Genomic DNA, 20631 nt, shown 5'->3' with positions numbered 1-20631 from the left:
GACTTACATCTCGTAGTGACTCAGGGTTGGCAACCCAAACTGTTGAAAGAGCCATATTTGACCCCCCCCCCCCAAAAAAAAAACTGATACACTATGTCTGGAACAGTAAAAAATTAAAAGCCTTGTACAAGCCTTATAATTATCGATACTAGCTATATTAGCCTACAATATAAATGACTAAGTTGGCTAGAAATACATAATTAGCCTTCATGATTAAATGTTTATTTTCCCTGCAGTGGATCCTATAGCGCACCACGTGACTACTCTGTTGTACGATGCCACCACAAGTTTAACTTCATTACAATATTAATGAATTGAAAGTTTGTGTCACGTTTGTCCTCCTAGAAATCCTATTAAAAATATATATATATTTCCCTCCCCCATCTTTTTCCATTAAAAAAAAAAAAAAAAAAAAAAAGCTCCGAAGCAGCGCTAAAGAGCCGCATGCGGCCCGACAGCCGCGGGTTTCAGACCGCCGTCGTAGTCCTCCTTTTTCCTTTTTATTTGACCCTCATAAGTACTACATTACCACAAAAATACCAGTCCTTCTGTCAACTGACCCATTTACAGGACTGGGGGAATTCTAATAGCCGTGTAAAGAGTTTTACTTGATTCGGTGAGAAGGTGAATAGTTTTTTCCCCGTTGTTCGTGAACTAAATTTCCACACAAACGCACATCGAGGTACCATTAACTTAGCAAGGAGAGGTATGAGAGTCATTTTTCGAGTGTCCCAGAGCTTGCGAAATTGGGGGGGGCGCATTTATCAAAGTTTCGTCAGCCGTAATAGACCCTACCCACGTGACGTCACAACTCCTTCCTCCTGACTGCTGCCGCCCAATTGTCCGTCAACACATCATGTTTCCCTGTTACGGCTACGTACATTCCTCCTATTTACGACGTGTTTTCTGCTCGTTAACATTAATAATCAAAATGGTGAAGGCGTGTGTGGCGGTCGGTTGCAATAACAGAGAAGATAGACGGAGAAGACGGAGAGACTTGAAGTTCTACCGGATTCCGAGAGACCCGGAGAGAAGAGAGCGAGATGGGCTGCTGCAATTCGACGAGAAAACTGGGCTCCAAACGATTACCACAGATTATGTAGTAGTCATTTTATATCTGGTAAGATGCATTTAATATATATTTAGAGGGTTTTGGCCTGACAACCACAATTAAGATCATTGCTAGGCTAATCGCCGACAACATACACGTATGTATGTAGTGAGAGTGCTATCGCTAAACCATATAAACATTAAAAGCCCTAACTCCATTGACAAACGACATGAAATACATTAGACTTGACAGTGGATGTGAGCAATAACAAAAGATTTTGAATTGAAAATTTCGTAACTCACCTTTCCAAGCACAAGATAGATTCCTGCCGACGAGGACCTGTTTCACCCAACCAGCAACGAAGTATTTATAAGCCTCCAAGCTCTTAAAGTTTTTCAAACTTTCGTGAGAATAGGCTGATTTTGTGTGGACAAGATAGTTGTACATATCAGGGTAGCTAGCAGATGTCAGGCAAATACGGCGGAGACAGCGGGTCGAAAAACATCGATTTAGGCATCAAATATGGATCTGGCTAATGGATAAACTGAAGCTTTTCCCACATAACGCCTTTTATGCGACGCATCAAGTGAGTTTACGGCATCCGAAAGCACCGGGTCTTCCATGAAATGCATTATAAATTGCTCGATCAATTGAGACCATTGATAATACAGACACAAAATGACGGACAAGTGGGCGGAACCATACAGCGAGCACGTGATTTTGTGACGTCGGTGGGTAGGGTCTATTGTCTGAAGTTGGCGCGCCGGTGCTGTGCCGAAAAATAGCCACTCCACGCGAAATGTCCCCCCTGATGGGTGCGCCCACACGTCACTCGTACAAACAGCCTTTTCTTACCAATCGGTGGACACGGAAACGACGTTCTTGTACCGTGAATGTGTATCATTTTACTCTGCTTGAACTAATAAATATTTTACTGTGACCAACGCTCTGAAAATAGAGCAAGGCTTTATTTTGGGCCCCGCCTCTCCGCGCAAGTTCAATCAAAGTTTGCTTTCCGTCCAAGACGGCCGTCCACCGCTCACTTTCGCCGAAAAGTCCGATCCAAACTATTGTAATGCCCCGGATATGGGGAAGAAGGAGAGAAGTCTGTATTTGCTTACCCACTTGATTGTGGTAACAATAATAAAGACAAACAATAACAAAATAACAGCGGGCTGCTACGACATGCGACCGCTATCTCGCTCGTTCTCCCATTCTTGCTACTCGTTCCCCTTGCGTCTCTTAAGGGGGAGCCTGCATAGTTACGAACATTACGCTACAATACACAATGAATAGGTGTCCGCTGAACTCCTCCCACTCGGCTGCCGCTAGTTTGAAGCGGCCTTAAATAAATAAATAAATAAAATACTACTCTAAAATGCTACTCTACTACCCGCGCGAGCGAGGAGTGGAGTGGGCTACAGCTATGTAATCGGCTGACTGACGCATCTGATTATTATCTTTTTTTTTTTTTTTTCGGCGGGGGGGGGGGGGGGGGCAAACGAGACTGTGGCGGGCCGAAACGAGACTGTGGCGGCCCGCCACAGTCTCGTTCATTGGTGGGAAACACTGAAAGACTTGTAATTCTTAAAGGATAAATGTGACTTTGTATATTGTGACTAAATATTGCCATCTAGTGTATTTGTTGAGCTTTCAGTAAATGATACTGTAGCCATTTAACTGTTCCGCCCAAATGCATGATGGGAAGTGCAACCATGACTGTGCGTAGTGGCACCAATTGATATATCTTCTCTGCGTTGGGAAACAACATAGGGTGTTAAGAAAAAGATCAACTACTACCTTTCTTCTCCACATTTCTTCCCACGATATTTCTAAATGTTGAGAGAGGGATTTTAAGGCTTTAGCCAATTACAAAAAGGCTCCAAAGACTGCTAAAATTCATTCTACTCATTTTACGCTGCCTTTTAGCTCTATATATAGGTAAAACGGCGCCACTATAGATTGGACGCGACAATGCGTGAGTGTGTCGTGCAGCGCATGCGTTAATTGCAGTAACTATATTAACGTGATTAATTTAAAAAATATATAATTACCGCCGTTAACGCGATAAATTTGATAGCCCTACTTTAAGCCAAAACTAAAGACTCTGGATGAGTGTAAGACATTTTGTCTGTAAATACAATTAGAAAACAATTTAATTAAAAATATATATATATTAAAAAAAGGCATATCCGATATTTTTTTGCCGATTCCGATACTTTGAAAATGACGTGATCGGACCCGTTCGATGCCGATCGATCGGGACATCTTTAACTACGATGCAGGCTAACTACACATAAAATGCCACACATTGTGAACATGTGACGGAAACTTTGGCGCATTTTCGTCTCGTTCTCGTCTCGTCATGATGAAAACTGGCATCCGTCTCGTTACGTTTTAGTCCCCCAAAACACTTTTTAAGCCCGTTATCATCTCGGCATCATCATGAAAAAAAGTGTTCGTTGACGAAATATTTTCGTTGTCGTCATTCCCTGACCTGAACCCCATCAAATACCTTTCAAATGTAAATGAAGTTCAATTTTCAGAAGTTCTGCTTATAAATACTCCAAAATGTTCTTTTATTTCCTATTCAGACCCAAAACATAGATAGTTTCTCTCATTATAGCCAATGAGAACATATTTATTCCAGTAAAAAAAATAATAGACATACCTCTGACAAACACATAAGCAGAGTAAGTGTCATAGCCAGACTTGGTGATGACACGCATAGTGTACATGCCCTCGTCTTCCTTGTTGAGATGGACCAGAGTGAGGGTGGCACGTTGTCCGGCCCACTGAGTGTGCACCCATTGCGATGCCTTTAGGGGCAAACCTAAAGGGAAGGTAAATCAGAAAATTTCAGATTGGTGGTTAAGGTCACAGTGATGGCTGGCTAACTTACCGTTTCTGTACCACACCACTTCGGGCTTGTAGTTCTTGACGGTAGGATACACAATGACGGTGCAACCCAGGCTCAGCGTCTCGCCTTCGCGACCAAAGGCTACCTGGAATTTGTCCAGGATGGTTGTCCTGAACGTGACGCCATGCTCAGTGCAGAAACCGCCTGCGTAACAGTAGATTTTTTACAAACAAGAAACTCACTAATAACCCTTAGAAAAGATGATGTTTTGTTGATAACATTCTTTCCCCAATTTTTAAAGTCACATTTCAGATTTCAAAGGGGAAGGCTCATAAAAGAAAATTTTCTTTTCTGATGAAAGACAAGTGTATCATGTCAATTCGGTATGCTCCAATCACTTTTATGCTGCCAATTCCAATAACGATCATCTTTGAATAAGATCTGCTGGTTACAATACTAAAACCAATCACTTGAATTAGCTAAAAAAAAAAAAAAAAATCACATTCAGTTATTGGTAATGCTGTTAGCTAGTGGTGTCAACAATAATCGATGCGGGCAACAAGCCGAATCGATTCAGCGCATTTTAAAATATATACGTAAGCACGTTCAAAACTCTTCCCTGCGCTATTCCGGTGATGCACGGATTTGGTTTCCCCATTTGTATTATTATTCTCATGTTTCATTTTTTACACACGCGTAACTCTGGTCAAGTTTTCCACCAACCTCGTAGAAGCCAAAATGTCTCCAGATGTCTTAGGTGCATCAATAATCTTTCTCGCTCTTTCTCCGCTTCAGCCATTGTTATGTTATGTCCTATCTCTTAGAGGTCAGATCTTGTGCCTGAACCCGACCCAAACCCCAAAATGTTAAGCATTCACGTTCAGGTCGGTTCGGGCCGCCGTGTTGACTAATAAATTATTCTAAAAAATGTGATAAAACCAAGAGCAGGCTCTCTGTATTGTGCATTTTTATTTATGCACACAAAGGCAACACAAATGTGATCACTTTGAATCTTCTCCTCTGTGTGTCTGCAAAACCGCAGGTTTTTTTTGTTTTTTGTTTTTTTTAATATTAAACTTTCCTGGCGTTATTTCATTGCGTAAATGCTTTTATAATGATCATAGAAATATGTAGACTATTTAAACATTAAGAAAAACTTGCGTTTTTTTTCTGCCAACTGAGAATTCGTTCCGAAGTACACTTTTATTTATTCACACAAGGGCAATAGAAATGTGATCCTTTTGAATCTTCTCCTCTGTGTGTCTGCAAAACCGTTTTTTTTTTTTTTTTAATTAAAATTTCCCTGCATTATTTCGTTGTGTAAATGCTTTTATAATGATCATAAAAATATGTAGATTATTTAAACATTAAGAAGCATTTTTTTTCTGCCAACTCGAAAAAATGAAAATAAATTGCTGCTGCTGCATTTTTTTTCCCACGTCACTCCAACAAATATATATATATATTTTTAAATCGTGTTTTTCGGGCTGGGCCTGCAAATCTAGTTAATTGATCGGGCTCGGGCTTCAATACCAGCGGGCCGTGTCGGGTCGGGCTGGATTTTTTAGGCCTGATCTAACCTCTGTTGCACATATACAGTATAGTGGGCTAGGCCTGCATTTTACTTTAGTTCTACATTGCAATTTAGTTGATGTTTTGTTTGCAACTGAACTGATCCCTGGATTGATATTGCGATAAAGATGCTGCTGCACTACAATATTTTCTTTGTCGTTTTCTTTAATATTTACTTGAATATTTTTATTGATGGGTCGTTGTGACTAAAATACAGTGACTGTTATTACTGATTTTGCACAGGAGTTCAGATGTTGCACTGTGTGAAAGGCTGATACTGTGTGTAAAAAAAAAGAGAAAGCCCTGGTCTCATTCAAAGCACTAATTAAATGCTGTGATCTGTTTGTTTTTTTTAATATATATAATCTGAAAGTATTTTCATTTGACTTCAACCAGGAGTGACACAAGAGCCAATAAAAAGTTGTTTAATGTCTGACCGCTTGTGTTTCCTCATGATTCACGAAAAATATGCTTTGCTTTAGAATTTAATGCATCCCAGGCTTTACGGCATCCGAATCGAACCGAATTGAATCGAATCGTGACCCTCTGAATTGAATCGTGGCCCTCTGAATCGTAATCGAATCGAATCGTGAGGGCAGTGCCAATGCACACCTCTACTGTTAGCTGATGTCAATATGGTCTAACAGTCTCAAAATCAGAAACGTTAAAAAGTGAAATTAAAAGTCCATTTACAACATGAGGATTCTGATGTAAAAGTAGACTGTCTTACATAGCTCTTTTTGTGCTACAGCTGTAAAATATTCGTGTCCAGGTAACGCAGATAATGAAATCCAGTGTCCTCAACCACTGACAAATGCTGGTCAATCCAGTTCAATACATTTAATATTTTTACGGGTTATTATTTTAGCCTTTTAGTTGTCTTTTGGTATCTTTTCATCTCTTACACTCTTCAAATTTACTATCATTTTAATACAGATTGTAGAAATTTCACATCTTTGTTTGTCTCAGTAGCTATTCACGGCTATGAGAGCGTAGTATCCCTGAATGCAACCTTGCAGGGTCAGTAGATGTCCTTTGCAAGGGCACTGTAAGGCTTGCCCAAGACACGGCAGTTCATCTCATTTTGACCTGCCGTTAAAGGGATGGCTCGGTGAACACTGATCACATGGAAATCGGTCGATAATGATCGGTGGCCAATTGATTGGAACATCCCTGATGTCGATTAGATTGTGTGGGCTTCTATGTGAATGAGTGAATCGAAGCTGGTATTTGGAATGACTCACGAGGTTCGGTCACAATCAGATCTCTTTCTTCGTCCTGGAAGCCTGCAGAGAAAAATAATCCTGAATTGAGGGGTGAACGAACCTTAGTATTTTAGGGACTATTAAGTGCATCACTAATGAATGAGTTTATTTTCATACATAAGGCGCATTAAAGCATTAATGTACTGGATTTGTCATTTGTTATCTTTTAATATTGTAATTATCACTTTAGTTATTAACGTATTAACTCGGGTTATTGTAGAATTGTCCGATAATGTCTTTTTAACCGTTATCGAGATCCAATTATTGTCCAACTCCAAAAATTCGATACCCATATAAAACTAATATTGATACAGTGGGGCAAATAAGTATTGAGTCAACCACTAATTGAGCAAATTCTCCTACTTGAAAAGATTAGAGAGGCCTGTAATTCTCAACATGGGTAAATCTCAATCATGAGAGACAGAATGTGGAAAAAAAACAGAAAATCACATTGTTTGATTTTTAAAGAATTTATTTCCAAATTAGAGTGGAAAATAAGTATTTGGTCACCTACAAACAAGCAAGATTTCTGGCTGTCAAAGAGGTCTAACTTCTTCTAACGAGGTCTAACGAGGCTCCACTCGTTACCTGTATTAATGGCACCTGTTTTAACTCATTATCAGTATAAAAGACACCTGTCCACAATCTCAGTCAGTCACACTCCAAACTCCACTAAGGCCAAGACCAAAGAGCTGTCGAAGGACACCAGAGACAAAATTGTAGACCTGTACCAGACTGTGAAGACTGAATCTGCAATAGGTAAAACGCTTGGTGTAAAGAAATTAGCTCTGGGAGCAATTATTAGAAAATGGAAGACATACAAGACCACTGATAATCTCCCTCGATCTGGGGCTCCATGCAAGATCTCACCCCGTCGCGTCAAAATGATAACAAGAACGGTGAGCAAAAATCCCAGAACCACACAGGGGGACCTAGTGATTGACCTACAGAGAGCTGGGACCACAGTAACAAAGGATACTATCAGTAACACAATGCACCGCCAGGGACTCAAATCCTGCACTGCCAGATGTGTCCCACTGCTGAAGAAAGTACACGTCCAGGCCCATCTGTGGTTCGCTAGAGAGCATTTGGATGATCCAGAAGAGGACTGGGAGAATGTGTTATGGTCAGATGAAACCAAAATAGAACTTTTTGGTAGAAACACAGGTTCTCGTGTTTGGAGGAGAAAGAATACTGAATTGTCTCCAAAGAACACCATACCCACTATAGCGCATGGAGGTGGAAACATCATGCTTTGGGGTTGTTTTTCTGCAAAGGTACCAGGACGACTGATCTGTGTAAAGGAAAGAATGAATGGGGCCATGTATCGAGAGATTTGAGTGAAAATCTCCTTCCATCAGCAAGTGCAATGAAGATGAGACGTGGCTGGGTCTTTCAGCATGACAATGATCCCAAACACACAGCCAGGGCAACAAAGGAGTGGCTTAGTAAGAAGCATTTTAAGGTCCTGGAGTGGCCTAGCCAGTCTCCAGATCTCAACCCCAATGAAAATCTGTGGAGTGAGTTGAAAGTCCATGTTGCCCAACGACAGCCCCAAAACATCACTGCTCTAGAGGAGATCAGCATTGAGGAATGGGCCAAAATACCAGCAACAGCTTGTGAAGAGTTACAGAAAATGTTTGGCCTCTGTTATTGCCAACAAAGGGTACATAACAAAGTATTGAGATGAACTTTTGGTATTGACCAACTACTTATTTTCCAGCATGATTTGCAAATAAATTCTTTAAAAATCAAACAATGTGATTTTCTGGGGGGGTTTTCCACATTCTGTCTCTCATGGTTGTGGTTTACCCATGTTGACAATTACAGGCCTCTCTAATATTTTCAAGTGGGAGAACTTGCACAATTAGTGGTTGATTAAATACTTATTTGCCCCACTGTATATGCGGTCATGGACTTATTGAACATATTATGGTTATTTGTATTGTGTTTGATGTGTGTTTTGAGCATTTTACTGGAACAGTACAATAGAGTTATGCTCCAACAGAATAGTCTCGAGGTCATTACGATGACCAGTATTAAAAAAAACTTACGTTTGACAACCACAGTGGCCACGCAGGACATTTCTCCTTTCACGTTGAGCGCAGACACGCGATATGCGGCCGTATCGAGGAAGTCGCAGCTGCAGGTGAGGGCGGGGGGCAAAAACAAACCAAGTTCACCACCATCTGACATGAACACTAATGTGTATTTTTGGGCTTGATTGATTACCTACTTCTTGATCTCCAAGTAGTGCATGTTGTAATTGCTCTCCATGGTGTATTTCTCGGAGCGTGCTTTGGCATCAATCAGTACGTTGTTTTTGTACCTTGTACACAACACAGGAAAAAAAAGAGGCACACATGAGTTAATAAACTCCAAAATCCATTCATTTAAAGTTACGTTCTGTTTAATATTTACTTTAGGTTCACAGCACAGTGTTAAAACTCTCTTTAGACATGATTTTTAAAAGTTTAAAGGGAAACTTGGACTTAAAGACTTGTAGGTGGTAATAAGCCATAATTGTTCTCTTTTACTAAAATATGTTATTAGAAACACATATATTATTGTCATTGATTTAAAAATCTATCATATTTAGTACATGTTTTGACCTACGTATGGCGCCATGTTTTACAAGCAATTCACGCTGGGATGATGACGCAGTTGGGCTGGACTGGGAGAATAGCATAGCTAGCTAGCAAGCGAAGCCAGTATGACGACTGGCATGATTTTGTCACATTCTACTGCTAGTCAGATTGTTTTGTTACACAGTTGTGGGATGAGTTCCCAACATTGTACCTGCATTCAATTCCAGCTCATCAGAAGTGTCTTTAAACCGATCCTAGGCGGCTTGCCAAGATATTGTCTTGCTGCCATTTGATAGTTTGTATATCCCTTTGTTGCTAGTTGCATCATTGCTTTGTTTTTTTCGTTTGTCTGCCTCTCACCGCAGTTTTCCCTTGTTTTTATTTTTTATTTTTATTTTTTTTTAAATTGATCCCAACCTACTGTCACGGACCCTTTTCGGTTCCCCCTTTTTGCGCTCGCGTTTTTTTGTGTGTTCAATAAACCCTCAATAAACGCGATCCTTATGTTATTGTTGTCTGCTTGCTGCCAGAAGTGAGCCACGTTTTCTAATTCCGTGGTCAAGCCAGCCACAATTTCTTTTCAGTTGCGTTTCCCTTTAAAGTTTTACCGCACAGAGACAGACAACGCATGTGGGTTGCAATTGCTTTATAAGGAAAATCAGGACTCTAGCAGAAGTATTGTACTGGGGTCTACGCGCTCGTCTGTCACAGGGGAAACTAGAATATCAAATTATTATAACTCATACTAACATTTATCTTTTAAGAATTACATGTATTTCTATCTGTGGTTCCCTTTAAAATACATCTGTTACCAGGCAATCCTTGGTCTGGGCCACCCTGCCACGGTGCAGTGCAGCCTGATGGTCTGGCCCTCCCACACAGTCTGACTACGGGGCTTGGTGGTCATCTCCGGTGGGTGTGTCAGGCTATCCGGATTCATTTTCTTGCGGAATTCCGTCCACTCATCCAACTGCAGCCACGCACAGAGAGTCGGATTAGGTTACTGAAAGATGAGAAATTCCACAAGGCAGGACATAGGACTACTTACAGTCCTGTTAAGCTCCACACGCTCTGCAGACTCTCGGATTCGTGTGGTCCTGCTCTTCTTCTCCACCCTGACCTCCATCGCCTCCCTGGACTCGCGGACAAACAGGTTCCTCATGGCCACGTAGTTAATGCCCTCCTCGGTGACGTCTTCTTCACGAGCCTCCATCAGCCCGCGCACTTCTTCGTGGCTTCATTATAGAAACATACTTATTAGAGTCTAAAATTCGTCAAAGACTCAGACACATCGTAATTTACACTAGTAACAAAGTGTTGGGGTGATTGAGCTTTGGGTGCAATTGCAGCATGCATTTTGGTAGAGAAGATCAACTTGTACATTCAAAGGTTCATAGAACCCCTGTGAAGTGTATTTTCAGTTCATCCAGAAATTTTGCCTGGTAGCCCAATCAGCCCAACTTCTTTAACAGTGGCACTCACTTGGCTCGGAAAATTGGAATCACATAGCCAATGACTTCCTTGTCCAAGTCGGTAGCCAGATAAGTACGCTTGGCTCGCTTGGGTAGCGGACTCAGCGACTTTACCACCTGCTCCAGACCCTTTTTCTCAGTCTTCACAGATGTTTTCACACTGAAAAGTAACAAATGCCAGCAATTAGACTTCCTCCCACAGCCCAAAACATGATTCTTTATTTTAATCTCAATAAAGACTCAAAATTGTCCATCAGTGCCAAAAGTCAGCTGCCTTAGTCACTAATGATTTTAATTAGAGATGTCCCGATCGATCGGGTCCGATCACGTCATTTTCAAAGTATCGGAATCGGCAAAAAAATATCGGCCATGCCTTTTTTTAATATATATATATATATATATATATATATATATTTTTTTTTTTTTTATTAAATCGTTTTCTAATTGTATTTAACTTTACAGACATAATATGTTACACTTATCCAGAGTCTTTAGTTTAGGCTTAAGGTAAGGTTATCAAATTTATCCCATTAACGGCGGTAATTAATTTTAAAAAAAAACTAAATTTCACGTTAAAATATTTAACGCAATTAACGCATGCGCTGCACGACCCACTCACGCATTGTCGCGTTCAATCTGTAATGGCGCCGTTTTACATATATATAGAGCTAAAAGTCAGCGTAAAATAAGTAGAGTTAATCTTGGCAGCCTTTGAGCCTTTTTTTAATTGGCTAAAGCCTTACAAACCCTCTCCCTACGATTAGAAATATCGTGGGAAGCAATGTGGGGAAGAAAGGTAGTAATTGATCTTTTTCTTAACACCCTATGTTATTTCCCAACGCAGAGAAGATATATCAATTGGTACCACTACACACAGTCATGGTTGCACTTCCCATCATGCATTTGGGGAGAACAGTTAAATGGCTACAGTATCATTTACTGAAAGCTCAACAAATACACTAGATGGCAATATTTAGTCACAATATACAAAGTCACATTTATCCTTTAAGAATTACAAGTCTTTCTATCCGTGAATCCCTATCACAGAAAGAATGTTAATAATGTAAATGCCATCTTGAGGATTTATTGTCATAATAAACAAATACAGTACTTGTGTACTGGATGGTGAATGTATATATTCGTCCGAGTTTTATTCATTTTTTTTCTTAATGCATTGCCAAAATGTATATGATCGGGAAAAATTATCGGGAATGATTGGAATTGAATCGGAAGCAAAAAAACATTATCGGAACAACTCTAATTTTGATGAACAAAAAATGGTTGGAAGCAGCCCTACACACCATTTGCTTCTTCCTGCCTGTGCCTGTCCATTCATAACAATGACTGAAATGTGTGTGCGTTTATTTTGGGGTGTCAGGCCTGCATGTAATGGATCTTTTGGCACTGAATATAAAAATGAAAGCTGTATTTCAGTCCACCTAAGCATGGCTTCTTACAACATTTGGTTAGGAATACCCTGTATTGCCATATTGCCAGATAGAAGTGATCTGACTTATCCCATAGAAGTTTTTTTATACAGTGAGGAGCAGAAATACAGTAAGGAGCAGAAGTATTTGCACCCTTGTGATTTTGCAAGTTCACCCGCTTAGAAAATAGGTAGTTGTCTGAAATTTCAATCATAGATGCACTTCCACTTATAGAGACATAATCTAAAAACAAAATACAGAACTCACATTGAATGATTTTTTAATATTTTTAATTTACTGAGGTTCATAAGTAGGGGTGTGACAAAATATTGAAATGGTGATATATAGTGATACTTTGTATCGCAAAAGGTTATCGATATGCTCCTGCCAAGAATCGAGATATCGTTTTAAAAAGTGTCAATGTCCAAAAAACAAAAACAAAAAATAAAAAGGAACCAACAAGTTGCTACCAAAATCTTCCACCATAATAATGTCTCAGTTAACTCTAAGGCTGCATTGATGGTGCACGACGCCAAATCCATTTAGACTGGGAAATTTTGTTCATTCGAAACCAGAGATTTCATAGTCATTCTGTCCGATTTTCAGGGCATTTACAGGTAATTTCCTGTTGAGTTTGAGTCACTGCCTATTCATTTGGGTGATTCCCAGGTCACTTGCTGTTCTGTAACTCAAAATAAATAGGAAAGGACCTGTAAAATACCCCAAAATCAACAGGAAATAACTGAAAATCAACAGGTAAATGACCTTAAATAGCCCAAAATCACCTCATTGCCTGGGATTGGCTGCCACTGAAGGTCATAGACATTCAATCCGGTTGAAGAGGGAGGGATGGCAGCGAATGAACGAATGTTCATTCGCTGCCACCCTCCCACTTCAAATGGATTGAACGTCTACTAGTGATAAACTCATTCCAATTCACAGCAGAAGCTTGTTTTTCTGTTTATTAGTTGTTTGCAGAATATCTTCGAATGACTTCCTGACCAATTTATCGATAATCGTTGTATTGCCATATCGTCAGATCGTTATCATGAGCTTTGTATCACATATCGTATCGTATCGTGAGGTACCAAGAGGTTCCCACTCCTATTCATAAGTATTTGTTCCCCTGAGAAAATCAGTTCTAATTAAGGCTGTCAAAATTATCGCGTTAATGGGCGGTAATTTTTTTCATTAATCACGTTAAAATTTTTGACGCAATTAACGCACATGCCTCGCTCAAACAGATTAAAATGAATGCAGTGTCATGTCCACTTGTTACTTGTGTTTTTTGTCTCTCTCTGCTGGCGCTTGGGTGCGACTGATTTTATGCACCATGAGCATTGTGTAATTATTGACATCAACAATTGCCACGTTTACATGGAGCCAAATATTCCAATTACAATCGGAATATTTGTTCAAACCGAATATATGTGTTCCATATAAACACCTCATTCGGAATGAACAGGCCCAAACCGAATGGAATTTCATTCCGATTCACAGGGGTGGAATATTCCTTTTCCCAAACCGATTAGAAGTAAAATTATATCATGTAAACAGGGAAGCGGAATGGTGTCTGGTTGCGTTCTTTCTGCACATGCTCCGTACTGACGTTGTGACGTCACTTTGTGACGTAAGTAACGTCACTTGCAACATGGCTTCCAAGCACAGCGCACCTAATTGGAGTCCGGCGGAAAGATTGTATTTAATTCAAACTTTAAAAGAATTGAATATAATTGCTCGCTTAGACGGGCGTAAAACGAGGAACAGTGAACTATTTAAAAAAGTTCACGAGAGGTTACACGAAGCCGTAATAGACCGGAGCGTTGACCAGATTAGAAACCGGTGGAAAACCGGCTACTACAAGGCAAAAGAGCAAAACAGCAGAAGCGGATACGACCCCTACAAACACAACAAGTGGGTTAAAGTTAAAACAGCAGCACTCCGACGATCGATCTCCATGTTTTGCAACATGACGCTTTGTTTTGATTAATCTGCGCATGTCAGACGGCAGTTGTCAAATGTCCTTTCGGAATAAAGGCAGTCACATGTAAACGCTGGATCGGAATAGATGAAGTGACATGTAAACAGCTGATCTGAAATTTCCATTCGGAATGATTTGAATCGGTATGAATAAAAGTCAGCATGTAAACGTGGCTAATGGCGAGCTACTAGTTTATTTTTTTGATTGAAAATGTTATAAATTTTATTAAAACGAAAACATTAAGAAGGGTTTTAATACAAAATTTCTATAACTTGTACTAACATTTATTTTTTAAGAACTACAAGTCTTTCCATCCATGGATCGCTTTAACAGAATGTTAATGTTAATGCCATCTTGTTGATTTATTGTTATAATACACAAATACAGTACTTATGTACAGTATGTTGAATGTATATATCCGTCTTGTGTCTCATCTTTCCATTCCAACAATAATTTACAGAAAAATAAGGCATATTTTATAGATGGTTTGAATTGCGATTAATTACGATTAATTAATTTTTAAGCTGTGATTAACTCGATTAAAATTTTTAATCGTTTGACAGCCCTAGTTCTAATAGCCTTTGGTCGCAATTACAGAGTTTAGACGCTTTCTGTAGTTCTTTACCAGGTTTTCACATATGGAAACAGGGATTTTGGCCCATTCCTCCCAACAAATCTTCTCTTTCTGTCAGGTTTTGGGGCTGTCCACGAGAAACACGAAGTTTCCGCTCCATCCAAAGATTTTCTATTGGATTGAGGTCTGGAGACAAACTAGGCGACTCCAGAACCTTGATATGCTTTTTACGCAGCCACTGCTTAGTCCGCTTGGCTGTGTGCTTGGGATCATTGTCATGTTGGAAGATCCAGCCACGACTCATCTTCAAGTCTGACTGAGGGAAGGAGGTATTGGCTTAAAATCTGATGATACATTTCACCATTCATCCTCCACTTTATATAGTACAGTCGTCCTGTCCCCTTTGCTGAAAAGCAGGCCCAAAGCATGAGGTTTCCACTCCCTTACTTCACAGTGGGGATGGTGTTCTTGGGATTGTATTCATCCTTTTCCCTCCACACACAATGAGTAAAGTTTGCACCATAAACTTCTACTTTGGTCTCATCTGACCACATGACCCCTCTGCATCATTCAGATGGTCCCTTGCAAACTTCAGACGGGCCTTCACATGTAGTGGCTTCAACAGGGGAACTTTCTGAGCAATGCATCATTTTAAACCAGTGCACCGTGGTGTTCTACTGACAGTAGCCTTGGAGTGTTCTTAGATGGGTTAAATCTCTGTGGGCTCCATTTATTCCGGACAATTAATTCGAAACTCCAAAAATTAGCATAGACAATCCCGGATTGTGGTGGCGCAATTGCAATGACGCGGTTGGCTTTCAAACTTTACAGTCCCATGTACAAATTTAAATGTGCCATATGTCCCGATCACATATTTTTGAACCGTAGTCTGAGTCCAGGTCACCTGATTGTGAGAATCTGCCGAGACAGAGTCCCAATCCAATACAAAAAAAAAAAAAAATTTTTTTTTAATAAAAAAAGTTTTGAACAATTTACTGTCCCACCATGCCGCCTTCTTAAAGTGAATAATTTTTAAACAAGAATAACAGAAAATTTCTTGTCTTTATCATTCATTGCGTAAGTCCACTCAAATCCGCTCATGTTGCTGGGAACAGCCGCTCACTATACACACTTACACAATGAGTTGCCACAGCACACTACCGGTAGTGTTGAAGAAGCTAAACAATGATTGACGTATTCGGCACCTTTGAAGGTAGCGCTCCCAAGCTTCTCTGGCAACGATCAAAGATTCAACACCTGTCAATCCTCGTTAACATCGTCACTGGCAACCAAGAAAATCAGCAGGAGGGAGAAGGAGCGGCTGTACGAGCATGAAGCAGAAAAACAAATATATTTTTTAAATTAAAACCCCAATCCTTTTCACCCGATTTCGATCCTCTGAAAAATGGCGCGATTGGCCCAATGTCCGATAACATGATTGGATTGGGACATTCGTAGCGGGACATACGTTGTGGCTTTGAGTACTCCACAAACAAGACGCTGGATAAAAATCCCCCACCCACCCACCGAGCACCCACCCCGCACTCCGAGCAGGCGCCACACCAAGCGCCGGCGACCAGGGGACGTCCACCCCACCGGCAAGGGACAGCAAGCCTGTGCCTTTAGCTTTAAACTTGCGGACTATGCTCCCAAGTGTGCCTCTTGAAATTTTAGTCCATTCGCCATCTTTTTATATCCATATCCTTGCTTATGAAGTGAAATGACCTCCTCTCTGAACTTTTTTGACCATTCCTTGGACTTCAACATGTTGTAAAGATGTCATTAACTGCCAAGAATAGCCATGTGTCAGTCCTTTTAAATCTGCCCAATTGCTGCTCATTAGGGTTCCGTTAACATCTACAGATGTTTTCATCAGCTGTTTGACAACACCTGATGAAAACCTTTGTTCTTAATAGTGGTGGACTTTGGCAGTTGAATAATTTTGTTAATTAGGTAATCATAGAAAGGCCATTCATTGGAATATTCCCAAAAATATTTTTGTTATTTCATTTGTATTTGTCTATTTGATACGTCATTATTTGATGTGTTTATAAACAAGATGAAAAATGAATGCCAAACTTGCAAAAACACTTATCCTCCTTGAATACTTTTGAACACAACTGTAGATTTTGAGGTTTCTTATACAGTATGTCGATGTAACAAACGTTGGCCCCAACAACCCAGCACAAGCAGTATGCTTAGCAACACCGACCCATACTGCACGTCACTATTAAACTTAGGGGGAGTCCCATCAGTGTCATACAGTAAAGTGTCAGAGTCAGTCTTCACAAATAGCCCCAGCTGGTCATGAAAGTATCTGGCAGTGTTTTGCTCCAGCTCAAATTCCTTCCCTGACCTCTTTATAGAGACACTGACCCACTTGCAGTGTCAAGGACACAGCAATCCATGGTGACTTGTGTTGCATGAGACACAATGTCTGTCACATTTAGCTGTAGATACACCTGACAGTGCTGCTACAGCAGTTGTTACGATAGCGTGTTTAAACTTATGAACATGTACAGGTGAAAATGAAAGAAAATAACTACATATTTAGCGAGTGCAAGTCTACTGTTGAATACTATTGAATAGGGGTGTGACAATATATCAAAAAGGTGATACAGTGCTCTCCATAATTATTGGCACCCCTGAAAATTTGACCATATGTTGAAGGTCATTGTCTTGCTGAAAGACCCAGTGACGACCCATCTTCAGCTTTCGGCCAGAGGGCAACAGATTTTGATTTAAAATGTCCTGGTATTTCAAAGCATTCATGATGCCATGCACCCTAACAAGGTTCCCAGGGCCTTTGGAAGCGAAACAGCCCCACAGCATCACTGACCCACCCCATACTTCACAGTGGGTATGAGGTGCTTTTCAGCATGCGCATCTTTCGTGGCACGACAGACCCACTTAGAGTGTTTGTTGCCAAAAAGCTCAATCTTGGTCTCATCTGACCTAAGCACACGGTCCCAGTTGAAGCCTGGGAATGGCCAAATCTACACAGAAATGGTTCACCAGACACAAAATCAAGCTCCTCCCATGGCCATCTCAGTCCCCAGACCTTGTTATGTTAGCAAAAGGGGGTTTTACAAAGTATGAACACCAGGGGTGCTAATAATTGTGACACACATTATTTGATGTCAAATATTTTTTTCTTTATGTGGGATTTTTTTCCCCACTGAATGAATGTACTTGTATTGAAGGTTGGATTTTTCTCTTTTTTTCCATTAAGGTCCCATATTATTTGAATTTTTGAATTTTTCAGGGGTGCCAATAATTGTGGAGGGCACTGTATATCGTGATACCTTGTAGCCCAAAAGGTGTCAATGTAATTTTTTTTAAAAAAGGACCCGACAGGTTGCTACCTAAATCTTCCATTGGAATAGTGTCTACATCAGCTCAATGGCTGCCATTGACTGCGCTAGAAGTCTAGTTCATTTTAACTGGATTGGACGTCAAGCACCGTCAATGGGATTGAGACAAGAGCATTTACAGCCAGTCTTGTGGGCATCAACAGGTCACTTCCAGTTCATTTTAGGGCATTTCACCTTGCTTCCTCAACCTTACTGTTGTTTTCGTCAACGATGACTATAACGAAAATATTACAGGGACGAAAACATTTTCTCATGACAATGACAAGACAATCACGAGTTAAATCACGTCTTGGGAGACTAAAACATAATGACACGAATGCCAGTTTTTGTCTGACGAGACGGAAATGCGCCATAGTTTGCCTCACATGTTCACAATGTGTGACATTTTAATGTATACTTAGCCTGCATCGTAGCAATGTTTGGTTGTGTCAGTCATGGGACATGCTGCCAACCCCCTCCCTCCAACTCGCCAGTGTCCTCTCCAGTCTTCCCATTGCTTGTTTTGAAACACAAATGCTAAGCTTTGTCTTATCTTGGCAGGAAAGAATGCAATGTTGCCTTAGCCTTGAAAGGTGCTGAGTGATCAACACATACTAAATGTAACTCATAGCATTAGCATAGCATCCACATTTATGTTAGCATTAGGCTATTACTAACAGCGAGCGTCCTCTTAAACTCTCAGAAAACTTTTTTGACATACAGTTCGTGGCATCCAGGTGGGTATGATTAATTAAAAATGACGCAGTTTTCCTGCTGAGTGTGTATTATCACGTGATAGACTTGTAGATGCTGCAATATGTGCTCGTCTGTCAATGTTCATTCCATATAGTTGGAAACGTTTTTTTGTTTATTTTTGGAGTGATGCTTTCGAATTTTTACAGACAAAAATATTGAGTAAACGTCGACTAAAACTAGACGAAGACACATTTTGAAATGCCTAAAATATGACTAAGCCTGATAAGTATTATCGTCCCCAAGACTAAGACAAAAATTAAAAGGGCTGCCAAAAAAACACTGCTTACTTCCTGTTGATTTTGAGTCACTTCCCATTCATTTGGGTACCTACTTGAGTCAATTCCTTTTTCAGCAACCCAAAATCAATAGGAAGCGACCCGTAAATGCCCCAAAAGGAAAAAGGAAGTGACCGAAAATCAACAGAAAATGAAGGAAAATGCCCTAAAATTAACTCATTGACTGGCATCAGCTGCCACTGACGGTCATAGACGTCCAATCCGTTTGAAGTGGGACCCACCCAGTTCAAAGAGATTGGACGTCTACTAGTGATAAATTCATCCAAATTCACAGCAGACGGATCAAAAGGGCTTGTTTTTTTGTTTAACAGTTGTTTTGTAGAATATCCTAGAATGATTTCCTGACCAATGCATCGATAATTGTTGTATCGCCGTTATTGTGAGCTTTGTATGGAAAATCGTATCGTATCGTGATGAACCCAGAGGGTCCCATTCCTATTATTGAAGTGTAATAGTCCATTGATAGCATATAGTTTTTGGTATTAGTTTGTCCTTTATCCTTAGTGAAGGGAATAGTATCTTTTCAAATATTTACTGTTTGACTGTTTATACTACTCACACACCCAATATAAAATAAATAGCATTTATAACATAGTTTAAGAATAACAGGCAGAATAGATTTGGTACAATGGACTGGAAATTGCAACACCAAAACAACGGGCAGATAAGGGCATAACAGATACAGGATGCCTTCTGACTACGGAAGCCCGACGCGTGTGTCATGCAGCTGACTGAGCAACATTGACGCTGACAAGCAGGTGATGGGCAAGACATCTACAAGTCTACGTCTGCACCACCAAATCTTGCAATCAGCTCTTCTGGACAGTCCAGTACAAATGGCGGGGCATCATGTTTTGCCACAAGGAACAATTGATAACAAAAAGACTCCGGCTGAGAATTTGAACACCCAGTGCTGAGGCAGACAAAATCTCCAGCTCTGGTTGCTTTGATAACAGTGACGCACGGACTCATCGGCCCAACCTGCAATGGAAAATTACCCTAAACAACACCCAAATACACCATTCTCCGGGACCACAGCCCGCCTCACCAGAGCTTTCAAAATACTGAATTCTTTAGCTAGCGCGGCTTATTTCAGAAATCTTTTGTTGATGGAGAGTCTGGTACCAGTTCTCCTCTCCTGGGTCTCTTTTCTGCTTTGCCTTACTGTATGATTGCTGTTGACTTGGAATAAATTATCTAATGGTGTTTCGAAGCCTTTTTCCAGCTATTAAAATGGAGTCAGAACAAGGGGTTAAAATTAAGATGAACGCACAAAGTTTGGCCTTTTGGCCGGGTTGTCAAGTTTTGCCGGGCCAAGTCGTTGGAATTGCGCTAGTGCGGTTCCGACGGTTCACCTGGAGTGATTCCGGCAAATACTAAACTCTTCTTTCAACCACAAGGATTTAGTGAGATATGTTCAAGACTCCACAAGAAAT

The 20631-nt window shown here is 40.4% G+C and overlaps 1 protein-coding gene across 4 annotated transcripts in view; it reads right to left on the bottom strand.

The window, feature by feature from the left end:
- myom1a (myomesin 1a (skelemin)) overlaps positions 1-20631 on the bottom strand; it is a 74995-nt gene that overhangs the window by 51126 nt on the left and 3238 nt on the right. For 3 of the 4 annotated variants that reach the window (XM_057856488.1, XM_057856487.1, XM_057856489.1), the window contains 8 exons: positions 10819-10968; positions 10385-10571; positions 10149-10306; positions 8985-9077; positions 8803-8891; positions 6728-6769; positions 3954-4115; positions 3723-3884 (listed from right to left, as the gene is read on the bottom strand). In XM_057856488.1, the coding sequence (XP_057712471.1) occupies positions 3723-3884; positions 3954-4115; positions 6728-6769; positions 8803-8891; positions 8985-9077; positions 10149-10306; positions 10385-10571; positions 10819-10968 (1043 nt within the window). Of the gene's footprint in view, positions 1-3722; positions 3885-3953; positions 4116-6727; positions 6770-8802; positions 8892-8980; positions 9078-10148; positions 10307-10384; positions 10572-10818; positions 10969-20631 lie in introns of those variants that run through there. The other variant, XM_057856490.1, reaches the window with a different exon arrangement.

Source organism: Corythoichthys intestinalis, chromosome 14, assembly GCF_030265065.1.
Source record: "Corythoichthys intestinalis isolate RoL2023-P3 chromosome 14, ASM3026506v1, whole genome shotgun sequence".
Classification (NCBI taxonomy): Eukaryota; Metazoa; Chordata; class Actinopteri; order Syngnathiformes; family Syngnathidae; genus Corythoichthys; species Corythoichthys intestinalis.
Note: the sequence above shows the minus strand (reverse complement) of the source record. Positions and strands in the feature narration are given on the sequence as shown.